Source organism: Strigops habroptila, chromosome 10 (assembly GCF_004027225.2).
Source record: "Strigops habroptila isolate Jane chromosome 10, bStrHab1.2.pri, whole genome shotgun sequence".
In the NCBI taxonomy this organism is placed as follows: domain Eukaryota; kingdom Metazoa; phylum Chordata; class Aves; order Psittaciformes; family Psittacidae; genus Strigops; species Strigops habroptila.
Window position 1 is genome coordinate 33,634,636 of NC_046359.1, and position 22,177 is coordinate 33,656,812.

The window sequence follows — 22,177 nt, forward strand, 5'->3', positions numbered from 1 at the left end:
AGAATGGCTGTTCACTGTTGTAACTTCTGTGGCTGTGCTACTTCATACACATACCACAACACTGCTGCTCCTTAGGCTCTTCAGAATCTTACTGGCTTACTTCATTACTTGTAGACTGAATGAAGATGTGGTCTCAAGTCACTCTCTCAAAAGCTTTATGGGTAATCTTTAATGCACAAATGGTGAAATTAATCCTAGTGAATAGTAGGTGTTAGGTATCATAAAAGTGAATGTTGTGTATATAATAGATATGTTTGAAAGATTTAAATAAAACTCTTTCAATAGGAACATTATTATTTTGCAGACAATTTGGTTATTGTTTGGCAAGATAGTTTGGACTGTTTTAATGTGTTGAGAGGTTTAACATCTGTGCTTATCCATCAAAACAATTCTGCAGCCTTTCTTACCCACTTATCAAGAGTCTAAGGAGCTGTACAGTTGTATTCATTTTATCCCTGCATCTAGTCTGCAATGTGTCAAATTGTTTTTTAAACATGACTTTCCTGAAAAATTTGTTGTTCTTTGTTGGATGTATATATTTAATTGTATGTGCTCTTTCTATAGGCCTGAACACAGCAAAAAAAGATGGTGCTTTGGAAACCAACTTTATGACTCCTCACAGGGGAAAACCTGTACCTGCAAAAGATGGTATCTAAATATTCTTTTATTTTTTAACATCTCGAGGAAAATTGTTGCTTTAGGGCAGAAGAGGTATTACTGCTGCCTTGCCTCTGTAGGAGTCCTGTATCGACACTACAGAAAGTGCCTTGCCTGTCTGTATTCAAGTCCCAAGCAGGCCATATACATTTAGTTTAGTAGGAGCAAGAGTAATTCGTATGGCTGATTTCTGGCATTCTGTGTTGGTTTGGCAACAGCTTCTTGTCCAAATACATGGACAAGAATATAGACAAGCCCTTAAAGGTGGAAGCTGTCTGTTAGTAAATGATCTTAGAGAGGAGCTCCAGAATTACCTTCTTAGGTTTCTGAGGGAGACCTTTTGCTCTATATCGTCACTGCTTAGATTTTAATGAAGAACTGTGCATGTGTTCTGTTGGAATTTTTATTCTCTCTTGTATTGGTATGTTCAAGCTTGTATAATGAAGTGTTACCATCTAACAGCACTTGAGTCTTGGCATCGTGTCACAGAAAGCTCCGAATAACAAGCTTCAAATATGAAACTCGAAACTAGCTTTTTAAAAAGTTCCTTTTACATATGAATCATTCCCTGCAATTATCTAGTTTCAGCATTGGATAGTGACTTCTATTGCATCAGTATTTTGTTTGCTGAACTTTAAACATAAAGGGACCTCACTTTTTTCTTTAACAAACTGTAAAAATCAGGTTTCCTTTGAGGTGGTTTATTTTGTTGGTAAAAGCAGTATTTCTTTGAAATAATTTGAAGTGTGGCTTTGAATATACCTTCTTTGAAGAAAAGCATCTTTCTATATCCTCCGTCAGTGAACCCTTGCAAGGAAGGGACGTGGGAAGGAGACTGGTGTAAGGTACTTACGTGCTGTCCTGTATGATACGTTTTCAGTGCTTGTGTAGACAGAGGTTTCCAGCAGTTTTTGTTCGTGGAAGGCACTTAGTGGCACCACAATAACTGGGAGGTATAACACATGACTTAGGAGAAGTTAAATTACATTGAACATGCTAACCCTGTGCTGAGATCAAGATGCCTGGCGAAAACTAATGAATTAAGCCTCTCGGAATTCTGGAAAGTTCAATTAACAATATTATCTTAATTTTTCACCCTGAGAAACAGACATGTCTTGCTGTACCCTGCCTCATTTTGGGCAGAAGGGGTAGGAAAGGGCAGAACTGGGAAAGCCGTGAAAAGGAATCATAGAATCACGGGAGTAAAGCTGAACGTAAGTCTTACTGGACAGTTTAGACATCAGGGTTTGCGAATGGAGATAAAAGTGATTTATCTTCCATTCTCACTTTATAGTACAGATTTTAATATTAATACGGCGTGTAATGGAATCTAGTAGGCTTTAATACAGGCGATAATTCACTCATGTAATATCACCTTCCTTCCACTTCTCATCAAATCTTTCATAGGCCGGATGCTGAAAGTGTGGCGGAATGATCTCTTTACTAAGGCTCCCATAATTTAATTAAAATATACTTGGGATTGTTTAGAAGAACCTTGATGGAGTAATAATGAACGGGCTTTTGGAGACCTCTTCTAACACTCACCCATCACCTTAGTCCCAAGGCAGGGGCAGACACAGCTATGTCATTCCTGACAGGAGTTTGTGCAAGTGCTGCTTAACAACTTCTAATTTTGGCTCTTTGTATTCTGCCCACTATGGAGAACAGTCAACTTCCTTCTTACAGAAGCTTTCCCTTCTGTTTAATCTGTCCTTTTCTGACTCTGGCCTCTAATGGACTATTTCCATTTATGTCATCTAGGTTTTCCTGGGTACACCAGCTCTTCCTCTTCTACTACCTCCTTGGAAGGCAAACGGAATTACTCCAAGAAGTGGAACTCGACTGGCAGCAGTAGGAAGGCAGTGACCCGAGTGCCTTCTGCCTCATCTAAAATCAGTGCTGGTATGGTCTGTAGCTACTGAGGTGTGTTTTCACAGGTGGGGGTTTACTGCTGTATTGAGTGCTTGTGTACAACTGCATGTGCTGGTTCAGAATCTGCGATGGTTGGTTCAAGACAAACATTTGGGAAGTAGCTTAACGATAAACTTAACTTTTAAAAATCTTTTTAAGCACATCATCAAGAGGAAAAGTGTTCTCATAGTTGGTCACTGTACCTTGCAACTGCAGAGAAAAGGCTGCAGTCCACAGCTGTAACGCTGAAGCAAAGCAGCTCTTTCGTCGAAGCCAAATCTGTGGTGTGTTGCCATGTGTTAAAGGCGCACTATGTTAAAGATGGGTACTCTGTTTACCAACCAGTTGGCTCACTATTGCAGACTTTCTTAAATGTTGAAGATGTAATGTCACTAATTTCAGATCTTGTTCTTCTCTTGACCAGGGTTCTACAGTTCTCCAGCTACGAGGAAAAATGCTTTTGGTGAGGGAGAAATTCAGGTTGGAGACAGAGTACTGGTGGTAGGACAGAGAACAGGCACCGTCAGATTTTGTGGGACGACAAAATTTGCACCAGGTATTTGCAAAGCTCTTTGTGTATGATGTAGAATCAATATGGGATAGCTTAAATGTGAACATGTGAACATTGAGATAACTCCATCTTTTTCCTCCCTCCCTCCAAAAAAAATCCAAATTTACTGGTTTGTTTCAATGTTCTTTCTCTCTCCTACATTTCACTGAATATTTTTTACTTTAATGCAACTGCCAGGAAAAAATAATCGTTTAAAAGGTGACTTTTACTTGTCTCTAAACCAGCTTAGTGAGGAGCAGTATTTTGATGTTGAAATTGTAGGCACTGTTACAAAGCTTTCTGAGCGAGCAGGATTTTTCAGTCTCCAAAGTGGTATGCAGTTAATTGATATCACATGCCTTTACTCCTTTTACTTCTTGTAGTATGCCTTTTTGACACAGCTCATCTCTTGCAATACCTTGTCTTACCATGTCATACACTTGCGTCATTCTGACCTTCTTGGCATCTTTAGGAAGGGAATTGTGAACATTTAAGTCTTAACGAACAAACCTTTAGGTCACAGAACAGATGAGAAGTTAGAGGCATCTCGAAAAGTCCCAAACCCTACCACCATCTTCTAATCCTTCTCTCTTTCAGCTCCTCCCACCCTTCCCCTTGCTATAAATCACACTGCAATGAAGCCAGGTGTTTTCAGATGGAAAGAGAGTTGTTCTAAGTTCTGGAAACTAATTTCTGAATTCTGCTTTTTGTAATCATACTCTATGTTGTTTATGGCCTTATCTATAGCCATCTTATTGCAAGGGCACTGCAAAACCACTTGGTAAGTACTGATGCTGGTACGTAGTTAAATGAGGTCCATCTGACTGGTAGGTGAGCGGCAATACTCTGTCGGGACACTTGGTGGCATCAGTACTTCATAATAAACAGTTGGAAGGGCAAAATGGGAGACTGGGGCACAAGCTCTGGACATGCTTTGTTCCTTCTCGCCCCTTTCCCCCGTTTTTCTGTAGGCAGTCCTGGCTTAAGATGCTGCGATTAACTGATCCTGCACTTTGGTGTGATGCCTCTAACCTTCACCTTGTTGCCTACGAAGTAAGCGATGAGGACTGGCTGTCCAAATACACTGCAACAAGTGTAAAATCAGAAAGCTGCTCAACAGTCTCCTCCAGTGCCTCAAATTAGAGAACAGTTATTTATTTTTTGAGAAAACACGGTATTGTAAGGAGTGAGGGTGGAAAGATGCCAAATCCTCACCATTTGCAAACCCACTTATTTACAGAAAATGTAACAGATGCGTTTTTAATTTTTTAATATGGATCAAAGCTCTGGAAGTTACCCAAACTTCTATTTCGTTTTCTGCAGTGCAGATCTTTCTTTAATTTTGAAAACAGGAGGGGGAGAACTCCTGACGTACCGAGCCCTTCTAATTCATAAGCTGTCATTCCCAAGTTTCTTGAGCTGATAATTAGAATTACCATTTTATCCAGTGCCTTAGTACCAAGTAACTTGAATTAAATTTTGAATCTTTTGGGGCTGGATAGCATAAGGACGACTAATGGAGTATGAAATTTAGCACCCTTACGTAATTAGCTCACATTTATCACAGGTTATGAATGATCAAGCCTATTAACATCTTGATGCCTGTTCCGTGTTGGGTATGAGATGAATTGCCGGCCAGTTCTGATTCCTGCACCCTTCTCTCAGTATCATGCAGCCAGCCTTGCAATTTGTGTTAATTATAACCTGCTAGATGGAGCAAAGACATGAATTAATATCAAAACTTTAATTTTAGTGTTGATGAGCTCAGATGAAGCATAAACCATGTGGTCAGAAGGCTGAAAAGAGAAACCTGAACCACCATTGCTCTTCATTCCTGTCTCCTCTGTGTCAAATTGCCACTGTTAAATTCAGTAACATTGTTTGGTTTCAGTGTGTGTGTGTGTGTGTGTATATATATATATATATATATAAAAAAACAGGTTTACCTTTATTAATTAAAAAACCAGTAACTTCCTTGAAAGCATATCAAAATGCTGAGATAATAATCTTTATATTTATTCTGATATATTTTTGTATAGTTGCATAGTTATTTTATAAAAACAGTAAATATAAATAATATATATAATTTATATATATTAATAATATATAAATTTATAAATAGTAAATATATATATTTGCTATTGTGATCTAGACAGTTTCTAACTAGAAACTGTTTTCCTTGATGTGGGTGAATCCCAACTACACCAGCTGTCTGTATGAAGCAAAGCCTGTGGTGTTTTGTTCAAAATACCATGATTTTACTGTTTTGAAATGTAGGATTCTGGTGTGGAATTGAATTGGACAAGCCTCATGGGAAGAATGATGGTTCTGTGGGAGGCGTTCAGTACTTCAGTTGCCTTCCCAGACACGGTATATTTGCACCACCATCTCGTGTACAGAGGTAAGCACTGAAGCTCGTTTAATGTTTGTGTTGCCAAATGTTTTCTTCATGCATTTCTGGCAGGAAACAAAGTTTTAGCCCAGATACGACAGAAATGTTTTCTTCTGCTAATGGAACTTTATAACCTCCATTAAAAACCTGATGGATTTTAGATCAGCTTTTTGGAAGCAAAAGCCTAAGTTGGAAATGCAACAACTTCCCCCTGTTTTGCTTGCAGCCACTTCAAGTATTTTCATGCCAGGGCCTCAATTTCTGATACAGTCTGTGTTCATTAAAACTTAAATTCAGGATCCAATCTTTGTCAACTGTCGGGAAGAACACCTGAGGAGTATTGTGCTCTTTGTGTCTAGTATTTGTATCTATCTAGTTACTCTGCCAGACCTGTTCCTGCCTTTTTTTTTTTTCCCTGAACACCCTGCTCAGGTAACTGTTGAGGAACTTGCTTCAAAATTATACATGCTCTCTTGTAGAGTAAAAGAAGGCAAATAAACTAGTTGTTTGCTCTGGACACTGTCGTACTGGTCTGATTACAGCTGAAATGTTTGTGTCTCTTGGGGGTGGACGGAGAAGGGAAAGAATCAGAACTTAACTCACATTTGACAAGAATTTCAGTAGTAGCTTTGTTCAGATTTGAGTTGAAATGACTTCTTGGTTGTGTTATTGCTTTTCAGACTAACAGGTTCTCTGGATTCTCTCACAGAGACTTCGTTGAATAAAATAAATCACACTTTTCGAGGTAGGAGTGTAAGACTGTGATTTGGCTTAGGTAGCCTACTGCAGGCTACTGTTCACCTGCTGCACAAAGCCACCTTCTCACACAGATTTTTCAAGTGCCAGTCATTAGTCTGGCCTGTCCCTCCCTAAAAAAGTAGCCTGCAGAAGGAACTGTGGAGTACTCTGTTGTTACTAACCACACACTGGCAGAAATAATGGTGTCAGAGTTAAGATTATTGATGCTCTTTCCTTATTGCTGTATTGTATTCTAATCAGTGTTAACCATAAATTGAACCTGCTCCTTAATTTAAATTGAGATTGATGAAGGGACTGGTGTAGGAGGGAGCTATATGAAATTACTAGAACATTTGTGAGATATTCGAAGTAGTTATTTTTCTTTTTCCTTACTTAAGCTTTATGTGAAAAGGCTGCTTCAAATTACCCTTGTTGGGTTTGTTTCATTTCATTCTGTCTTCTCTGAAAATCTGAACATGTTTGAACATGTTATGGACTCTTAGCTTCATAAGATATTTCATCACTATTTTCAAATGGGAAGGGAAAATGTGTAGCAAAGGAAGCAGTGTAAAAGAAAACACAACAGGAGTTCATAAAGAGTTGGTTTTGGTTGGTAGGTTTGTTTTTTACTTTGAAGTCCTACACAGCTTACTAACCTTTCCTCTTAGGCTTTAGGCGCAGTCTGAGCACCACTTCTGCATCTTCACAGAAAGAGATAAACAGAAGAAACTCCTTTGTTAGGTGAGTGTTTTGAGTTTAAAATGTTTGGGTGAGCTGGCTAGTAGCTTTATTGTTTATATAGACTTCTACATGTTCATTTTTTTCCTTCCAAAATGAAGCAGTAGTAGACTGTTTTTCTGAGAGTATCCCGGAGTACAGTCCTTGAATTGAGGTTGGCATTAGAATTGTTTTCCAATCATTCATCACTGTGTATTTGAAGTTCAGAGGGTCTTGTTAAAGGACTTCACTTTGTCCTGGTGATCTGCTTTGCATGTTAAAAGTTGTTTTGGCTAAACAATTTCAAGCCCCAAATAAAATGTTTTGTGCTTCTTAACTTACCACTCCTATCACCTATGGTCAGAATTGTCAGTCCTAGCATCAGGTGAAAGGAACTTGATTTTCCAGCTATTTCAGGATGCCATGTGTATGAGCCTGGTAATGTTATTACATGTTTTACTAGTGGCATGAGACCAAACTCTATTGTTTTAAAAAGGGGAGCTGATTCCCCCCCCCCCCATGCACTTCACTGAATTACAGCTTTGCCCTGGAAGTTTCGTAGAAGACGACACTTGTTTTCTTTTCCTACCTAGATCCAAGAGCTCTGTGTTACGGCGCAGCTGGAGTAGCACCGCTACAGCTAACACTGAGGGACCGGTGAAGCTGCATGAAGGCTCCCAGGTCCTTCTGACCAGCTCTAACGAAATGGGAACCATCAGGTACATCGGTCCTGCAGACTTTGCACCCGGAATATGGCTTGGACTGGAACTCAGAAGTGCCAAGGGAAAGAATGATGGCTGTGTGGGGGAGAAGCGCTACTTCACCTGTAAGCTGAACCACGGGGTCTTAGTTCGACCCAGCAGAGTAACCTATCGTGGGATTAATGGGGCAAAACTTGTAGATGATATCTGCTGAGCCAAAATGTGCTCATACAATAGGAAATAAGTATTTTAAAGCACACAAGAACCCCATCTAGAATGCAAGCTTATTCTTAAATTATTAAATCTGAACTTGCATTTTACATATATATAAGCATATATATGTGTATATAATATATATTTTTATATATATAAAAATATATAGAGATTTTAAAAGCTCAGTCACATTAAGAAGTAAAACTACTGTTCTGTTTCTCTTACTGAAACAGCCCTTGCTTGGGAAGGGTATTGCAAAAGTGTCTTGGGTGTGAGATGCTGTATTGAGTAACGTTCCAGTATGTCCAACGTTCTCTAACGTTGCTTTCATGAATCATTTACTGATTCATGCAGTATTTAAACGACTTTCCTCTGCGTGGTTATGAACTGATAATGCTTCTGACAGAGGAGGTGGTGAATGAGTGACATTAGTCTGGTTACCAGGGACTTTGTCAGTTCCAGTACCAGTTGCTAGCAATAAGAAAGCAAGAGAGACCCCTTTTTCAAGCAGTTGTGAAGTATTTTTACATTTTCCCATTCAGATCCCTCCTCTCTTTTCCCCTGTTATTCCCCCCTCCAGAACACAAAAGGGCTGATAAATACAGGACTTGTGGTTAACCTAGTGAACAGCAGCAGTTAAACAAACCGCCTTTAAAAAGCACAAATATGCTGCATGTCAGGCTGTATGGTAAAAAGCACTTTTTGCTGTATGCATTTGTAGAAGGAGCTATGTATAAGAAGCACTCTTTAAAATAATGCACTTTTGCACTCTCCTGGAGAGTTTTCCCTCAAAGTTTTTTCCCTTTCATGTGCTGCAGGCTACAAGTATCAGGTTTTTAAATGCAGATAAACCCATAGTGGAACTTCCTTAATAGCCTCATCATAAATATGAAGTCTGTATAAAATACAGCATTGTAGTTCCTGCCAGAGGTATGGGTTATATGCAGGGTCTTCAAGCAAGCTGTTAACTTGATTTGGTTCATTTATGATATGTGTTTCCTTTGGAACAGTTCGCAGTATAAATTTATTGTAGAGGCTTATGATAAATTAAGGATGGTTTTAGTGTGTTGTAACATGCCTCAATGTGACATTATTTGCATATCAGCCTTTTAAAACAGATAGATAATGTTTTGTCCATGTTTTAAACATATCATGTATTTTAATTGCTCAGAATATGTAAATGTTACCTTATCAGGATGGTTTTGTGTTCCAGAACAGTCATGTTCTTAAGTGATCTGCTTGCTCTTACCTACTTGAAGAAGTGACACTTTAAATTACATAATATCCTATTTTTAGACAGAATTCTGCTGCTACCACCTTCTTCTAAATAATTGCTGTAGCTATTTTTCCTGAGCTGTATTTAATATAATGCATATTGTATTCTAACTTATGGGAATTTTTAATTGAATATAAAAGCTGTACATTTTACATGTAAAAAAATTAGTGCTTTATATTTGAAGATGCAGATATTCAGTGATGTGCTGAACTTTACGTTGTCCAATACCTGTTTCTTGCTGGTCTCAGTAAAATGAAACCCCGGTGAGTAGAGCGGCAAAAAGAATTTTCCTTAGGTCATTGCAGAACATACGTACTCTCGCTTCTGTTCTTAGGTACAAGTTATGCAAACAGGACACACAGCATGGAACAGGAGCTGTGGAATATAACCCAGAAGTGTTTCTATCTCCCAGCTAGCTGGTGCAAGCTGCCAGTTAGCAAACACAGCATCTGCACAGCATGTTTTACTGGTTTGCCTCAGCCTGCGGCTCCTGGGCGGCCAGTTCAGTTTCTGTGATGAAACACTTGTTTCCAGAAATGCTGTTTTTCCTGCCCGACGAGGTGGGATGGATGTAACTGCTTCAGCTGATGGGTAGCTGGAGTTCTTCAGGCATGTAAGGGAATAAGCATGTGGGTAAGGCAGCAAGCTCGGGCAGTTTGTTACAGTCACACCATTCCTGCATGGCCTGTCTTGCACAGGTAAAGCAATAGACTGGAATAACCTCTTTCAAAGAGTTCTTTGATTCACTGGTAATTCTAGTTGCTCCAGGGGTGTCAGGCTGCACCTTCCGCAGCTCTGTAGCTGCAGCCAGGTCAGCTGGAAGTGGGGTCTCAGTGGTCTGGTCTAGCAAAGACTGCAGGACTTGATTGAATCCTGACAGGTAGAGAGAAGAGGGCACGAATACCATCTGAGCATTGGTGTAGCATGCTTTTCCCTTCAGTTTCAGCTTCTGCTAGCTCTGTGTTTCTCCTGAAAGCTCTGGCTTATAATTAGCTAGAGCAAAGTAGGATAGAGGAGCAAGTCAGGACAGTTATCAGTATGGAGCTGGTCTAGTAGCACTAAGAATCCTCTGTGAGAAAGCAAGCAGCACTGTAAATTTATGTGGCCTGAAACAGAAATAAATCAGTACCTCCATTCCAGAAGGGATTACTGATGGCTGTCTTCAGGTTGGTGATGTGAAGGGATTTGTTCTTTCCTGCATCCAAGGTAAGTTGCCATAATCCTTTTCTCCAACTCTGGCAGGAGGACATTGCAGGTCATAAAGAAAGATTCTGAGAATAACTGCCAGTGAAGTTTGAAATGAGGTGCTGTGCTGAGGTCTGTACAGTCACAGCCTCGGACTAGTTAGAAAAGACAAATGATCCTCAAAGTCCCTATAAACCATATAACTAAAATATTACCTGCTTCATAGACAGATGGTCCCCAACAATTCTGAGGCTTCTCCTTAGAAAATGCACTTCTTCAGTGCTCCTTGCAGTGAAATCCTTCAGGTTTGTTGGACACTGGCCGGAAAGGTCATTGGTGTGGCAGGAGGAGGAGAACTTCTCTGAGGTGTCCCAAAATGGGGAAGTCATTTCTAGTGAGTTCAGTCCAGCTGCATTCAGTGACTGTTTCACAGTTAATGGTTTCCTGGACAGGGAGCCTGTGCTTTTAAAGTCTTGCTGTCCAGCAAGATCTGAGGCACAAGGATCCACAACTGACACTGCAGATTTGCAAAACATAACTGACTTTCTCTGCTAGTTTAGCTGAGTTACCTGGGAGAGTGCTGCACAGGTGGCAAGGCCAGCATTTACATCCCTGCTTTCAGAGGTCAAGTTTGCAGAAGCCTTGTGAAACACCAGGTGGAAACTGAAACCGTGTCCAAGAAAGCCACAGGGCAGAGCACCCACCTGCCTCCTTTTTCCTGTCTTGCTGCAGACAGACAGCTCTGGAAAAAATGGATATTAGAGCAAAGAGTGCCAGCTCTAAACCGGTTTGGCCCAGGGGAGCTCCATTTTCAGTTAAGATAAGAAGGAACCAGAGTGTGGTTAATGGAGAGAGAGAAGAGGTGCCTGCTGGATACCTGCTCTGGAAAAAAGTCCAGTTAACTAAACAACAGCTGTCCAGCAGGAGAATTAGCATGTGGTAGGAAAGTGAAGAAGGTGGTTTATATACCATTTCTTGAGCAAGCAGCTACCTCTGGCATAGGAGTGGTAAAGGAGAGGGAAAAGAGTGAGCACTGCAGGGCAGGAGCCACCTCTTCCACTGTCTGTCACAGGACTCAACAGTGGCACTCCACTATAGTAAAATACAGCTTCTAATCAGACCTACTCAAATTCCATGTCCAGACGCAAAGACAAATGCTGTCTTAAGACACACACTTTTAGGAATGAAAACACCCACATCTCTCTTCAACCAAATACTTGTTCTCTTTTTATATTGGCCCTTTTCCTGTAGGTAAAAACCAGCCTCAGTGGTTTGCACTAGAAGGACCAGCACCTTCCTCTATGCAGAACACAATGCAGTGAAGCTTGAGCACTGGCTGCCATGCTTTAACACCCTGCCTGCTCTTCTGTGTGTCCATGTACCTTAACACTTCTGTAACTTCACCAAGTAAAAACTGATGTCCAGAGCCCTTCCTCTAATGTTGCTCCAATCACCACACAGTCCCACACAGAGAAAGCCAGCTACAGTCATTTTATTTGTCTTCATGCCTTGTGGTTCACTACACTTGTTTACAATACAAATACACTATTCAATACAAAATACTCAATGACCATATATTAGTATTTTTCTTCATAGTATCCCTGAAGTGCACAGGCCCTTCCTTTATAAACAATGTTGCATAAACTGCTGTACATGAGACAGACACTCCTATAATGAAGCTTGTTACTAAAAGAAGCCAGATGCAGACAATTTGGACATTTTCCTGTGATGTGGTTTAACTTTGGGACAGACAGTGATGTCCTTGCTGCTGTGGAAGGCTGTTTTAAGCTATTCCTATGCCAAGGCTCTTGTCACCCAGAAGACAGGCTCAGTATCAGTAGCAGGAGCAGACATGCAAATTCAAATCCTTCATAGCCCATTTCAGACCTCTTGCATCATACAACACCCCCAATGCTCTCAGCCTTTCCTCACAGGAGAGGTGCCCTCCGCCCCCCGCCTGCCACTGCTCCTCAAGGAAGCAGAACCACCCAAACTTCTTGTCTTGCGTCATTTCCAGGCACATGATGGAGAAGCAAGGTTCAGTAGTGAGAAGGAAGGTGAAGAGACAACTGCAAAGGAGGATGAACAGGCACCCCAACCTAGTTCACCTTCAGCAGCTTACAGAATCAGAAACCTACCTAACATCTACAGGAAACAGGTAACATCCATGTGGGAATAAGCCATTTCCAGAGTGTGGGAGTCATAGTGCAAGATTCTCCCAGTCACGCTTTGAGTCCTGTAGATCCTACCGCTTCCTGCTTTTCCACTGTAGAGTGAGGAGAACACCTAAGACCAGAATGTAAAATATTGCCAGTGAAAAAGATTAACAGTCTTAAAAGCAAGTTCCTTTGAAAAACTGACATTGTCTCAATAAACTACATTTTAAAAAACAAGTTTAAATAAAAATGAGTAAGAGGGTTAAAGTAACTTGAATTTTCTTCTCTTAGAACCCTGTAAAAGCCTGGTGTGGAAGGGTTTAATGGGGGATTGACAAGATTTGATTAGTGTCAGTATTTACAGAACAACTTTTGCAAACAGGGGTACTGTGCTTGGACAGCACACGGGGTACCAAACTAAGTGCTGGCTGTGGAATTGCTCAGAGATGTTAGGTTTTTTACACTAAAAATAAGCCCAAACTAGATTCCTGAATGCCTCTAAATTCCAAGAGTTAAGAGGGAGGATTTAAAAAAACCAACAAACCTCAACACAAAACCCCCACAACAAAACATTCTACACTAGAGACACTGGAGGGAGGCTTACTTAAAACCAACTGCTAGTGCCGAACAGTATTTATCTCAGCACACCATACCCAGCAGACTAGAGAATTTCAGCAGTAATTCACCGTTTCCCCAGACCAGAATCATCTCCTCACATATTCCAGAGGTAAGAATCAGTAATGTGTTTAGCTCCTTCAATTTTTACAACTCCCATTCTGTAAAGAGTTATTTCAGTTGAAATGCTGTAATAAAATAACTGCTCACACAAGCTGCAGCGCGGTAATCACCACAACTGGGGAAAGCCTTTCCTCCTTCACCCCCAATCTTAAAACCATCTCTTGCTGCTCGTGCTTTTAAAGCTGCTTTAGAAATGCTACCGTTAACATCATCATAACCTAAAGGGGCTACAGGAAATCTGGAGAGGAGCTTTTGACAAGGGCCTTTTCTAGTGACAGGACAAGGGGGAATGGCTTTAAACTGACAGAGGGGAGATTTAGATAAGACATTAGGAAGAAGTTCTTCCCTGTGAGGGTGCTGAGGCGCTGGCACAGGGTGCCCAGAGAAGCTGTGGCTGCCCCATCCCTGGCAGTGTTCAAGGCCAGGTTGGACACAGGGGCTTGGAGCAACCTGCTCTAGTGGAAGGTGTCCCTGCCCGTGGCAGGGCGTTGGAGCTGGATGAGCTTTAAGGTCCCTTCCACCACAAACCATTCTATGATACTATAACCTGGCAGCTTATCTGCATTTACGCAGTGTCAGAACTGCTGCCCCAGCTCCAAGAATTAATGATTTCAGCTAGTCCAAGATCATTAACTTTGCAACTTTTTGCTCTAGTGTATTCTTTAAGAACACTCATCGATATACATGTTAGATTCTGTCCTCACTTAACACATAAAAGGCAGGGTAGCAAAAACTCTGGAGTGTCCTCCTGTGCAAAGAAAAGCTAAAAAACCCATAAGGAGCCTCAGCCCTTCTGGAAATGAGAAAGCTGGAATAGTTAAAATTGCTATTACATGTGAATAATATACTAGTGTAAGAAATTGTTCTGGTAGTGCTTACCTCCTGAATTAATCAGCTTTCCTGAGACTCTAGAAAACTACCCCACTGAGTTTTCTGAGCTAGAAACACCAGTGCAACACTAACGCAGTCCTAACCTAGGCAGAATCCCTCCCCTGTGGCTACTTCGTGACAAGAGCTGCAAGCCTAATAACCTCAGAGATCAGAATACTCAGTTCAAGGGAAAGAAGCCTGTGCACAGCACCAGGACACCCCAAAGGTAACCCTTATCATCCCCACCAAGCCCACGCTGCAGCGGTGCGATGGATCCCCAACAGATCAACACGAAATCAAGAGCAACCCCTGACTCCAGCTTCCCAACACAGCAGCACAGCCCCGTTACCCAACCACCACACACTGCTCTGCCATTTGTCTAGAGAAGGGGTTTAGTTACGTGCACTGGAAAGCTCAGAAAGGCAGGCTGGGGGGGACACTCTACCTTCCCCCTCTTAGGTTTTTTTCACAAGGGTGGTGGCCCAACCCAAGCCTTCTGATTTCAATCTGCACGTCTCCCAGGTTACCAGTATGTATATGTGGATTCTGGTTTGATCCCTTATGAGGGCAGGAAGCTTACCTCAGTGTTTGGATCCAGGGCCAAGCTCAGCATCACTTCACTGAAACGAAGAGTCTCGGACTGAAGAACACCTTCGCATTCCTCTGCTGGTGCTCCAGTACACCCATTTCTATGGAAACAGGCACCTCTTTTTTTGGTAGTGTTCATGCTAAAACAGCTCCTCACAACCCTAAGTTGAAGTTACTAATGCACATCTTTACACATGAATTATTTCCTACATCTATGTTTTTGACAATACACTTAACTGGAATACTTTTCATGCACAAGGTGTACAAAATGAGTCAATGCAGTGTTTGTCTTTAAACCACTATCATACATGTGTTTCATTAAAGGAACAAGGGCTCTAAACCCTTCAAATACAGTGTCTGGCATCCGGATTGTGGCACGATGTAGTCTTCTGCCTTTACGTTGTTATTTGTACAGGGTATGTCAAAGGCTACTGTAAACCTCTGAGGTATGCAGGTGGCTCTCCATTTTCAGGGCATGGTCCTCCGAAACTTCACCTTGGTTCCACTTGACACACACAAGTTCCTGATGAAGGACATTCCTACTTTTGTAGGACAGAGGAATTTTAAAGGGCTTTACTCAGTTTTAGTGCTTAAAGCACAGGAAAAAGAAAACCAAAAAACCCCAGCCAAACAATGCTCCTCCCAACCCAGAATGCCTCATAGCACCTACACCCATCCTTTGGCATCCTCTCCTCTCTCTTCTGAGCGAAGCAGTGTGACCAGTGTCTTTGTATTGCCCTGCCAACACCCCCATAACTGCTGTGCATTCAAGGACTTTCGAAGACTGGACTGTAGCTGGAACACAACCTGGGAACATGCCATCGCGTCACCCATCAGCACTGTTGTATCCTGTTTCGGTTTGGATAGAGGACGCTCTCCCCAAACCCACTACAACCTCTGCCAGCTGCAGGAGATCTCCAGGTGTTCCACAGCAACCACAAGTTTGGCATGGACATGAAACACTCAAGTCAGTGAGCCACGGCTTTACACTTAAGCAGAGAACGCACAACTGGGAAAAGCTCACAGGAAGGGCATGACAACAACCATGCGTATGAGTTGATGCAACAGCAGCTGGGCCTTGCAGGTAACATCTTTCCTGTATCCTCCCTCCCCCTTGTTTATTTTGCTGTATTTGGGCTCCGGTGATTTGAAGCCTTTCAGGGTAGTTGAAATTACGGCTTCAAGGGTGGCACTTTTGGAGCAAGTTGGCACAAAACAGAAGGTAATGCTGTCAGATCCCTTGCTCGTAGTGTATTGGGTAATGGGATGTCTCTTCAAGGCTCAGGGGCCACGGGGGGGAAAGTCAAGAGGATAGAGGGCTCTCACAGCCCCTGCTGGGTTATGTGGCTCTTGTTTCTAAGGATGGGGTCCTCGTAACTGCCAGCGCAGGGCGGCGTGGAGGCCTCCAAGGGCAAGCCCTGCTGTTGATATCCATAGTTGACATTCCCGCAGGGGAAGTGGCGGAGCCTAAAGAGAGGCACTTCTTTAACGCTTGCTGTTAGGGAAGATGGCTCTAATAGCAGGGAGGAGCCTGGCAGCCGGCCAGTCACAATGTTGGGCCCCACAGTACAGTTTCCTTCCTGTCCCAAATTCTCCCTCTCAGGCATCTCCTTCTCCAGCAGAGAACTGTTTTTGCTGGCCTGCTTCTCCGCAAACCAAGAACCATAGGTTGGATTCCAGAGGTTGGTGGGCTTGTTTCTGGAGCCCCGGCTTTTATGCAGCTCAGATGGAGGATTGGATTGGGCATAGGCCATGTTGATATGTCCTCCCGCTGATGCTGACTGCACCTTCCCTGGCACTGGTGGTTCCAAGGCTCCCACTTTCCCTAGAGGTTTCCCAGCAGTGATGGTTGATGGTAGGGGTGGTGGAGATGGCAGAGTTTGCTTGTCATCCTTTCTGTCTTGGTGTGTGGAGACCAAGAGAGGAGGAATTCCTTCTGGATCATCGGGGCACATCGCTACCTTCTCCTCCTCCTCAGCTGATGGGCCATACTCTACTGGCAAAGCAGTGTTGATGACATCTGGATCCTGCGGGACAGAATAACAGGAATTTCTCAAAAGTCTGCTATGATCATGCATTCTTAGACTTGATTAAAAACTCAACACATCTGACAGCTGTCAGCAATGATCACAGAGCATCGCTCCCACTATCCAGAGCCCACATTCCATGTGTAGAGGATGCTGATAAAATGCAGTTAGCCGTGAGATGCAGTGGGATACCCTTAAAATCGAACTCTTTATAAAAACCCAACAACTCTAAAACTTGCCACAGAAATGCAGAAGCACAAAAAGAATGAAAAACATTTTTTATGTCCAGCCAAATTTCCTGTGGGAATGTTGTTTTGGAATCTATATCATCTCAAAGTTCATAACATCCTCAGATAATATTGAGAAAGTTTCAGCCATGAAAGTATTGCCTCCACGCAACAGGGGAGGAATGGGAATGCAGAAGGCAATCTGGCAAACCCCTTGTAGCCCAATTCCATACGGACTGTGGTTCCGAGCTATTTAAGCAGTTCTGAAAATTAAACTGAGAGAAAATGTGGTGATCTGGGCAACCTTCAGTTATTGCTGGACACCCTGGCAAGCTGGAGAGCAGAGAAAACAATGCCTCTCGATCTCAGAATCCAAACACACATAAAACCCAGACTAAGCTTCCCAAACAGCGAGGGAAAGCAAACTGTGTGAGGCAAACACCTGTGTGATGCCACACAAGAAGCCTGCACTGATGCAAGCAGCAAAACATTTTCCGAACTACCACACTCCTCATAAGCTAAAAATAGTGGTTAAAAAAAAATAATCAGATTTTTGCCTGGAAAGGCAGCCACATCCCTTCCCACTGCCGCGCCTCAGAATCCCCACTCCATAGGGAGCACGGCTGTCTCCACCTGCCTTCTGCAACACAGTCACATTCAGAGACCTGCTGCCAGCTGCAGAAGCCACTTGCTCTAAGCCAGGACCATTTCTGCTCAGTGCTGACCATGTCTTACGGGTAAACACTGGGACGGAGTGGCTGACAGGAAGCACATGAAGTGTGTATGGGCACGGGCCTGTCTTAGCCCTTTTGCTTGCTGGAATCTGCTCCTTCATAAGCAGAAGCAGAGCTACAGGTCTGCTGTTTGTAAAGCTTTGTAAGCTTGTGTAAGCCTGTGTCTTTCAGCAGTGAAAGACAAGAAGGATCAAGCACCCAATGAGGGAAATATCCTGGCCACTGGTCCCTGGCTGACATCAGTCTCCCTGGCCTGCTGACTGCAGGAATGCAGTGCTGCCTTCTCATCTCGTGTTCTGGCTTGCCTAGACCACTTCTCAGGAAGAACCCTGTCCACCCATCTCACTGGAGGCATTACCTGGGTGCAGTACTCGATCCTCTCCAGGATTATGGCAAAATTCGGCCGGTCTTCAGGCTGGTGCTGCCAACACTGGGTCATAATGCGATAACTGAAAGAGCAGAACAGGAGATCCTGTTGATACATAACAGCTGGTCACTGCAGCTTAAAAGCCATAAGCACACATCATGACTCTGACTTCTAATAAATAAGTAAGTGATCTGCCTTCCCTGCAGTCAGACAGCTGATGTCCTGGTAACCACTCAAATGTGGCCAATAGCTGGGTGAAATCCACAGCACATCAGAGAAATAACTCATCCACCCAGACTCCTTTGGACAATTCACTAAAGGTAGGCGGGGCTACAGATAACAGAGCCCAGTTTTCCCTATCTGTGAACACCCTTATGCGCTTGTAGTTTCACAGCTAACCTCAGACAAATCTTACACCATCTCTGACCAAGCAAGCCGTGGCCAGTACTTCTCAAAGGGGTCCTGAATTATTCTCCAAAACAGATAGCAAAATTAAATAGCAGAGAAGTCACTGGCACTCAAATCCAATAAGGCAGACCAGCCATCATAAGATCAATCTTAAAAGTCATTAACTTCTGACTAGAGAACAGCATTTGAAATAGAAATTATTTGCATGAATATATCAAAGTTCAAATCTCATACACAGGGCCAGGGCAGTTTTTAGGTGGATCCATCCTTCCTCCATTGGTGACAAACTCCAGAACTTCCTGGTTACTTTTGCTAGGGTAGGGCATGTATCCCAAAGAGAATATCTCCCACAGCAACACGCCAAAGGACCTGAATACAGAAGCAAAAGAAAACAGAGTGAAGGATACTTGAGAAAGACCACCACCAAGGGGCAATACCATCGGCACTGCTCTTTGCAGTCTGTGCTCAGCAGCTTGTGGAAATCACTGCTGCAGGATTCAGACATAAATAAGCTGCACAGTTGTAAAGGTGGACTTTGAATCATTTAATGGACACCAACAGCTTACTATTCAGTTGAGTGCAGTCTACAATACAGGCAGGTAAAGATGGTTGCTCTGTCTTTGTATTCAGTACTATGCAACTAGATGTAACAAATGCAAAAGTCAGGTTATGCTTTCCTGAGACATCAGTCACTGCTGGAGACGGGACTGAGTGGAGCAGGGCCCTGATCACTTATGACAGACTCTTCCTCTTGGATAAGCTACCCTGTGTGAACCAACATGCCTGAGAATCCCCACTGATGCTCTGAGCTCGACAGCCCCCACTTGTAGCTCAGAGTACAATAAAAACATTCCCCATTCCCTAGCTAACACCACAGACATTTCTGTTCCTTTGTCTCCTCCAAGATTACTGGCTCCCTTTTTAGTAAAGGAGCAATGAACCAGAACACGTTTTTACAAAATAGTCACACTTCACAAAAGGAGTTACAACACAGACAGACTGGACAGAGAAGGAAAGGAAGCGCACCATGTGTCTGTTTTTGATGTAAATATCCCTTCCATGAAAGCCTCAGGAGGCATCCATTTGACAGGCAACATTGCACACCCACCCTTCCGATAGTAGCTGGCTCTGCAAAGAACAAACAAAACAGCCAAGAATTCAGAAAATGTCATTAATTCAGGATTTTCACAATTATAAGTATGAAAACTATGAGCCAGAGGAATGATTGATATAGGCAGAACAGCATCGCTGAGAAAATCCTGAAGAAATTAAAAGAAATGCTGTTCCTTCTCACAAAAGCAGTGGAAATGGGCAGACCATGGAAGGACTGCTCTAATCTACCTCGCTTTAGGCCTGATGTGGTGAACCCGTTATCCTTCTCTGCATACTCCTAGTGAATTACTCACACAGTAAACTGGAGCTGCAGAGCCATCTTTTTGCCCTTTTCAGCCACAGCAAGATCTCTACCTCACCTCAGGACCTTGAGCATCCCCACCAAAAATAAAGCCCATCCCATATGTACCCAGTCTAAAGCACTGCAAGTGAAATCCAAAACTCTTTCTTAAAACAAGGAGCTTGAGGAGGAGGAGGATGCTTGGCCATTAGAGCTGGGGCAGTAGTACAAAACCCACCTCCTGTGCTCCTGAGACAGGAATTACATCAGTCCTTTAGTGTTGTCATTTAAAACAAAACATACAAGCCCCAGATCCTGTGCTGGTGGCTGCAGGAGGCTGCTCATGCCAGCTGGTATCACTGTTCATAACTACACGGCCTGAGCATCCAAAGGATATTCCCGGACACAGAAACATGTGCAAACTTCAAAGGCACCTTTGAAAACTCAGCACCAAGGCACTCATCTTGGCAGTTGGTTCTGCTGATTGTGAGAGTGTGACAGATGCTACTTTGACCCAGCAGAGTCCCATCTGACAGTGGGGCTGAGTGGGGCCTCTTTGCAAAGGGAAAGAGGGGAAGGGGAAAAAAAACCCCTCTCTGATACACTTGGGTTTTGAAGGTAGCACTCTGCATCACCTCAGGCTGTGATACTGCCATATCTCAAGGTAAGCAGAGCCAGGCCTGGCTTAGTAATTACACAGGAGAATCCCCAAGCAAAAAAAACAAGGTGGCAAGGCACTGGAATAAATGGTGTGGGTGACTGAGTACAAGGTATTCCCTCCTCTGAGTCAGAGGCAAATCAATTCCTCAGCACAGCAGGACATGATGCTACACTTCTGGAGGTGCTATCTGAAGATGAGATATCAAACTGCAGCCCTGACTGCTCATGGTCATTAAAGATTTCCTGGCACTTCTTGCAAGAGCAGAGTAGTTAACCCTGTGTCCTGGCTGAATTCCAGTCTGGGTGATTACATTTTCCTGCCCTTCCTCTGCACCTTCCTCCTTTATGTGCAGTAAATTGAGGAGATTTACTGATGATGCCAAACCAAAGGGGCAGGGGTAGTATCAAGGAGAGACATTAAACTCAGAATGATTTGGGACCATAGAACAAAAGAGCACATCAATGCCATTCAGCATGGAGAAAGTAAAGAAAAGAAACTGAGGACAGAGTACAAGAGGGAGGAAATGCCTTCCATGACCATCAGACTTCATTACCCAAAAGAAAGCTGTCTGAAGTGGGAACAGTGTCCAGAGCACTACAAGTGAAGGCAAACATCAAAAAAGCATTAGGTGGAATTCATCAGGGTGGGATTTCTCAGCTCTCGCCTTGCTAGGGTCATGCAGAGCAGTACACAAGCCTGCTGTCCTGCACAAACACTGCTCCTCCCTCATTTTAGGGAGCTTCCACTTGTGGGTACCCTGGACTTAGCTCCGCTACCTGTATATATCCCGGGCCATTCCAAAGTCTCCAATTTTAGCCACTCTCCCAGGCCCTCGACAGGTAAGGAGGCAGTTCCTGGCAGCAATATCCCTACAAGGAAAGGGAAGAAAAGCAACAGAAAGAAAAGAGCCACTTAATCATTCAACAGTTTGCAAGCTGAAAAGAAAACAAAGAAGAGTACCTGCTTTTCTGAGCTGCAGAGAGCCCACAGCAGCCAGAAAAGTCAGTGTTTATGGTCCCAATTTCCAATCTACCCCAACAGCAGGAGTAGTTCTGCTCTTTAACATTTCCTCTTTAAACTTCACATAACATCTTCCAGCTGAAAGGCCTGGCCTCCTGTGAGCCTCCCTCCCTTCACTCCAGGAGCTATTTTTAAGTCTCTAAGGAGTTTCAAGCAGTGGGGCTGATTTCAGCACTGTACTAGTACCAACATCAACCTGCCTGGGGAACGAGCCACTGACCTGCTCCTAGCATGCTTGTTCAGACTGTCAAATGGATCTAGTACTGTCAGAGGCAACAACAATGTGCAGGTGTTGCTCTGAAGACAGGGTACGAGCCTGAACCTGTGTATGCAGGTAAAGCTCCAGCTCCACCTCTGCTGGGCTGAAGTAAACCTTGAGATCTGAATAACATGGAGGCATAGCTTGTGAGTACCTCTTTCAGAAGAGTGAACTAAAGTCTTTCTCTACTCAATAGGCAAACACCCTGTTCTGCAGGGGCAGGTAACAACAGTCACAAGGTGCTGCACTTCTGGCTTTACTTGTCTTCAAGAGGGAAAAGGGTTCCAGAATGAGCAGGAAGGAACTTAGCAAAACTGACGATGGGGAGAGTGTTAGAGACTTCTGTCACAAGATTGTGTTTCCATTTGCAGAGTATCCAAACAGGCTGC

General features: G+C 43.1%; 2 protein-coding genes across 5 annotated transcripts in view; one reads left to right on the forward strand and one right to left on the reverse strand.

The window, feature by feature from the left end:
• The window catches only part of CLIP4 (CAP-Gly domain containing linker protein family member 4), a 30,451-nt gene extending 21,026 nt beyond the window's left edge, over positions 1-9,425 (forward strand). For both annotated transcript variants that reach the window (XM_030499621.1, XM_030499622.1), the window contains 7 exons: positions 565-648; positions 2,419-2,559; positions 2,993-3,124; positions 5,396-5,519; positions 6,191-6,255; positions 6,917-6,989; positions 7,559-9,425. In XM_030499621.1, the coding sequence (XP_030355481.1) occupies positions 565-648; positions 2,419-2,559; positions 2,993-3,124; positions 5,396-5,519; positions 6,191-6,255; positions 6,917-6,989; positions 7,559-7,880 (941 nt within the window). In that variant the 3' untranslated portion in view covers positions 7,881-9,425. The remainder of the gene's footprint in view (positions 1-564; positions 649-2,418; positions 2,560-2,992; positions 3,125-5,395; positions 5,520-6,190; positions 6,256-6,916; positions 6,990-7,558) is intronic.
• A 2,391-nt stretch (positions 9,426-11,816) lies between these two features.
• ALK (ALK receptor tyrosine kinase) overlaps positions 11,817-22,177 on the reverse strand; it is a 312,254-nt gene continuing 301,893 nt past the window's right edge. For all 3 annotated transcript variants that reach the window (XM_030499619.1, XM_030499618.1, XM_030499620.1), the window contains 6 exons: positions 21,286-21,378; positions 19,482-19,583; positions 18,690-18,824; positions 18,039-18,129; positions 14,685-16,719; positions 11,817-12,626 (listed from right to left, as the gene is read on the reverse strand). In XM_030499619.1, coding sequence (XP_030355479.1) covers positions 16,015-16,719; positions 18,039-18,129; positions 18,690-18,824; positions 19,482-19,583; positions 21,286-21,378 — 1,126 coding nt within the window. In that variant the 3' untranslated portion in view covers positions 11,817-12,626; positions 14,685-16,014. The remainder of the gene's footprint in view (positions 12,627-14,684; positions 16,720-18,038; positions 18,130-18,689; positions 18,825-19,481; positions 19,584-21,285; positions 21,379-22,177) is intronic.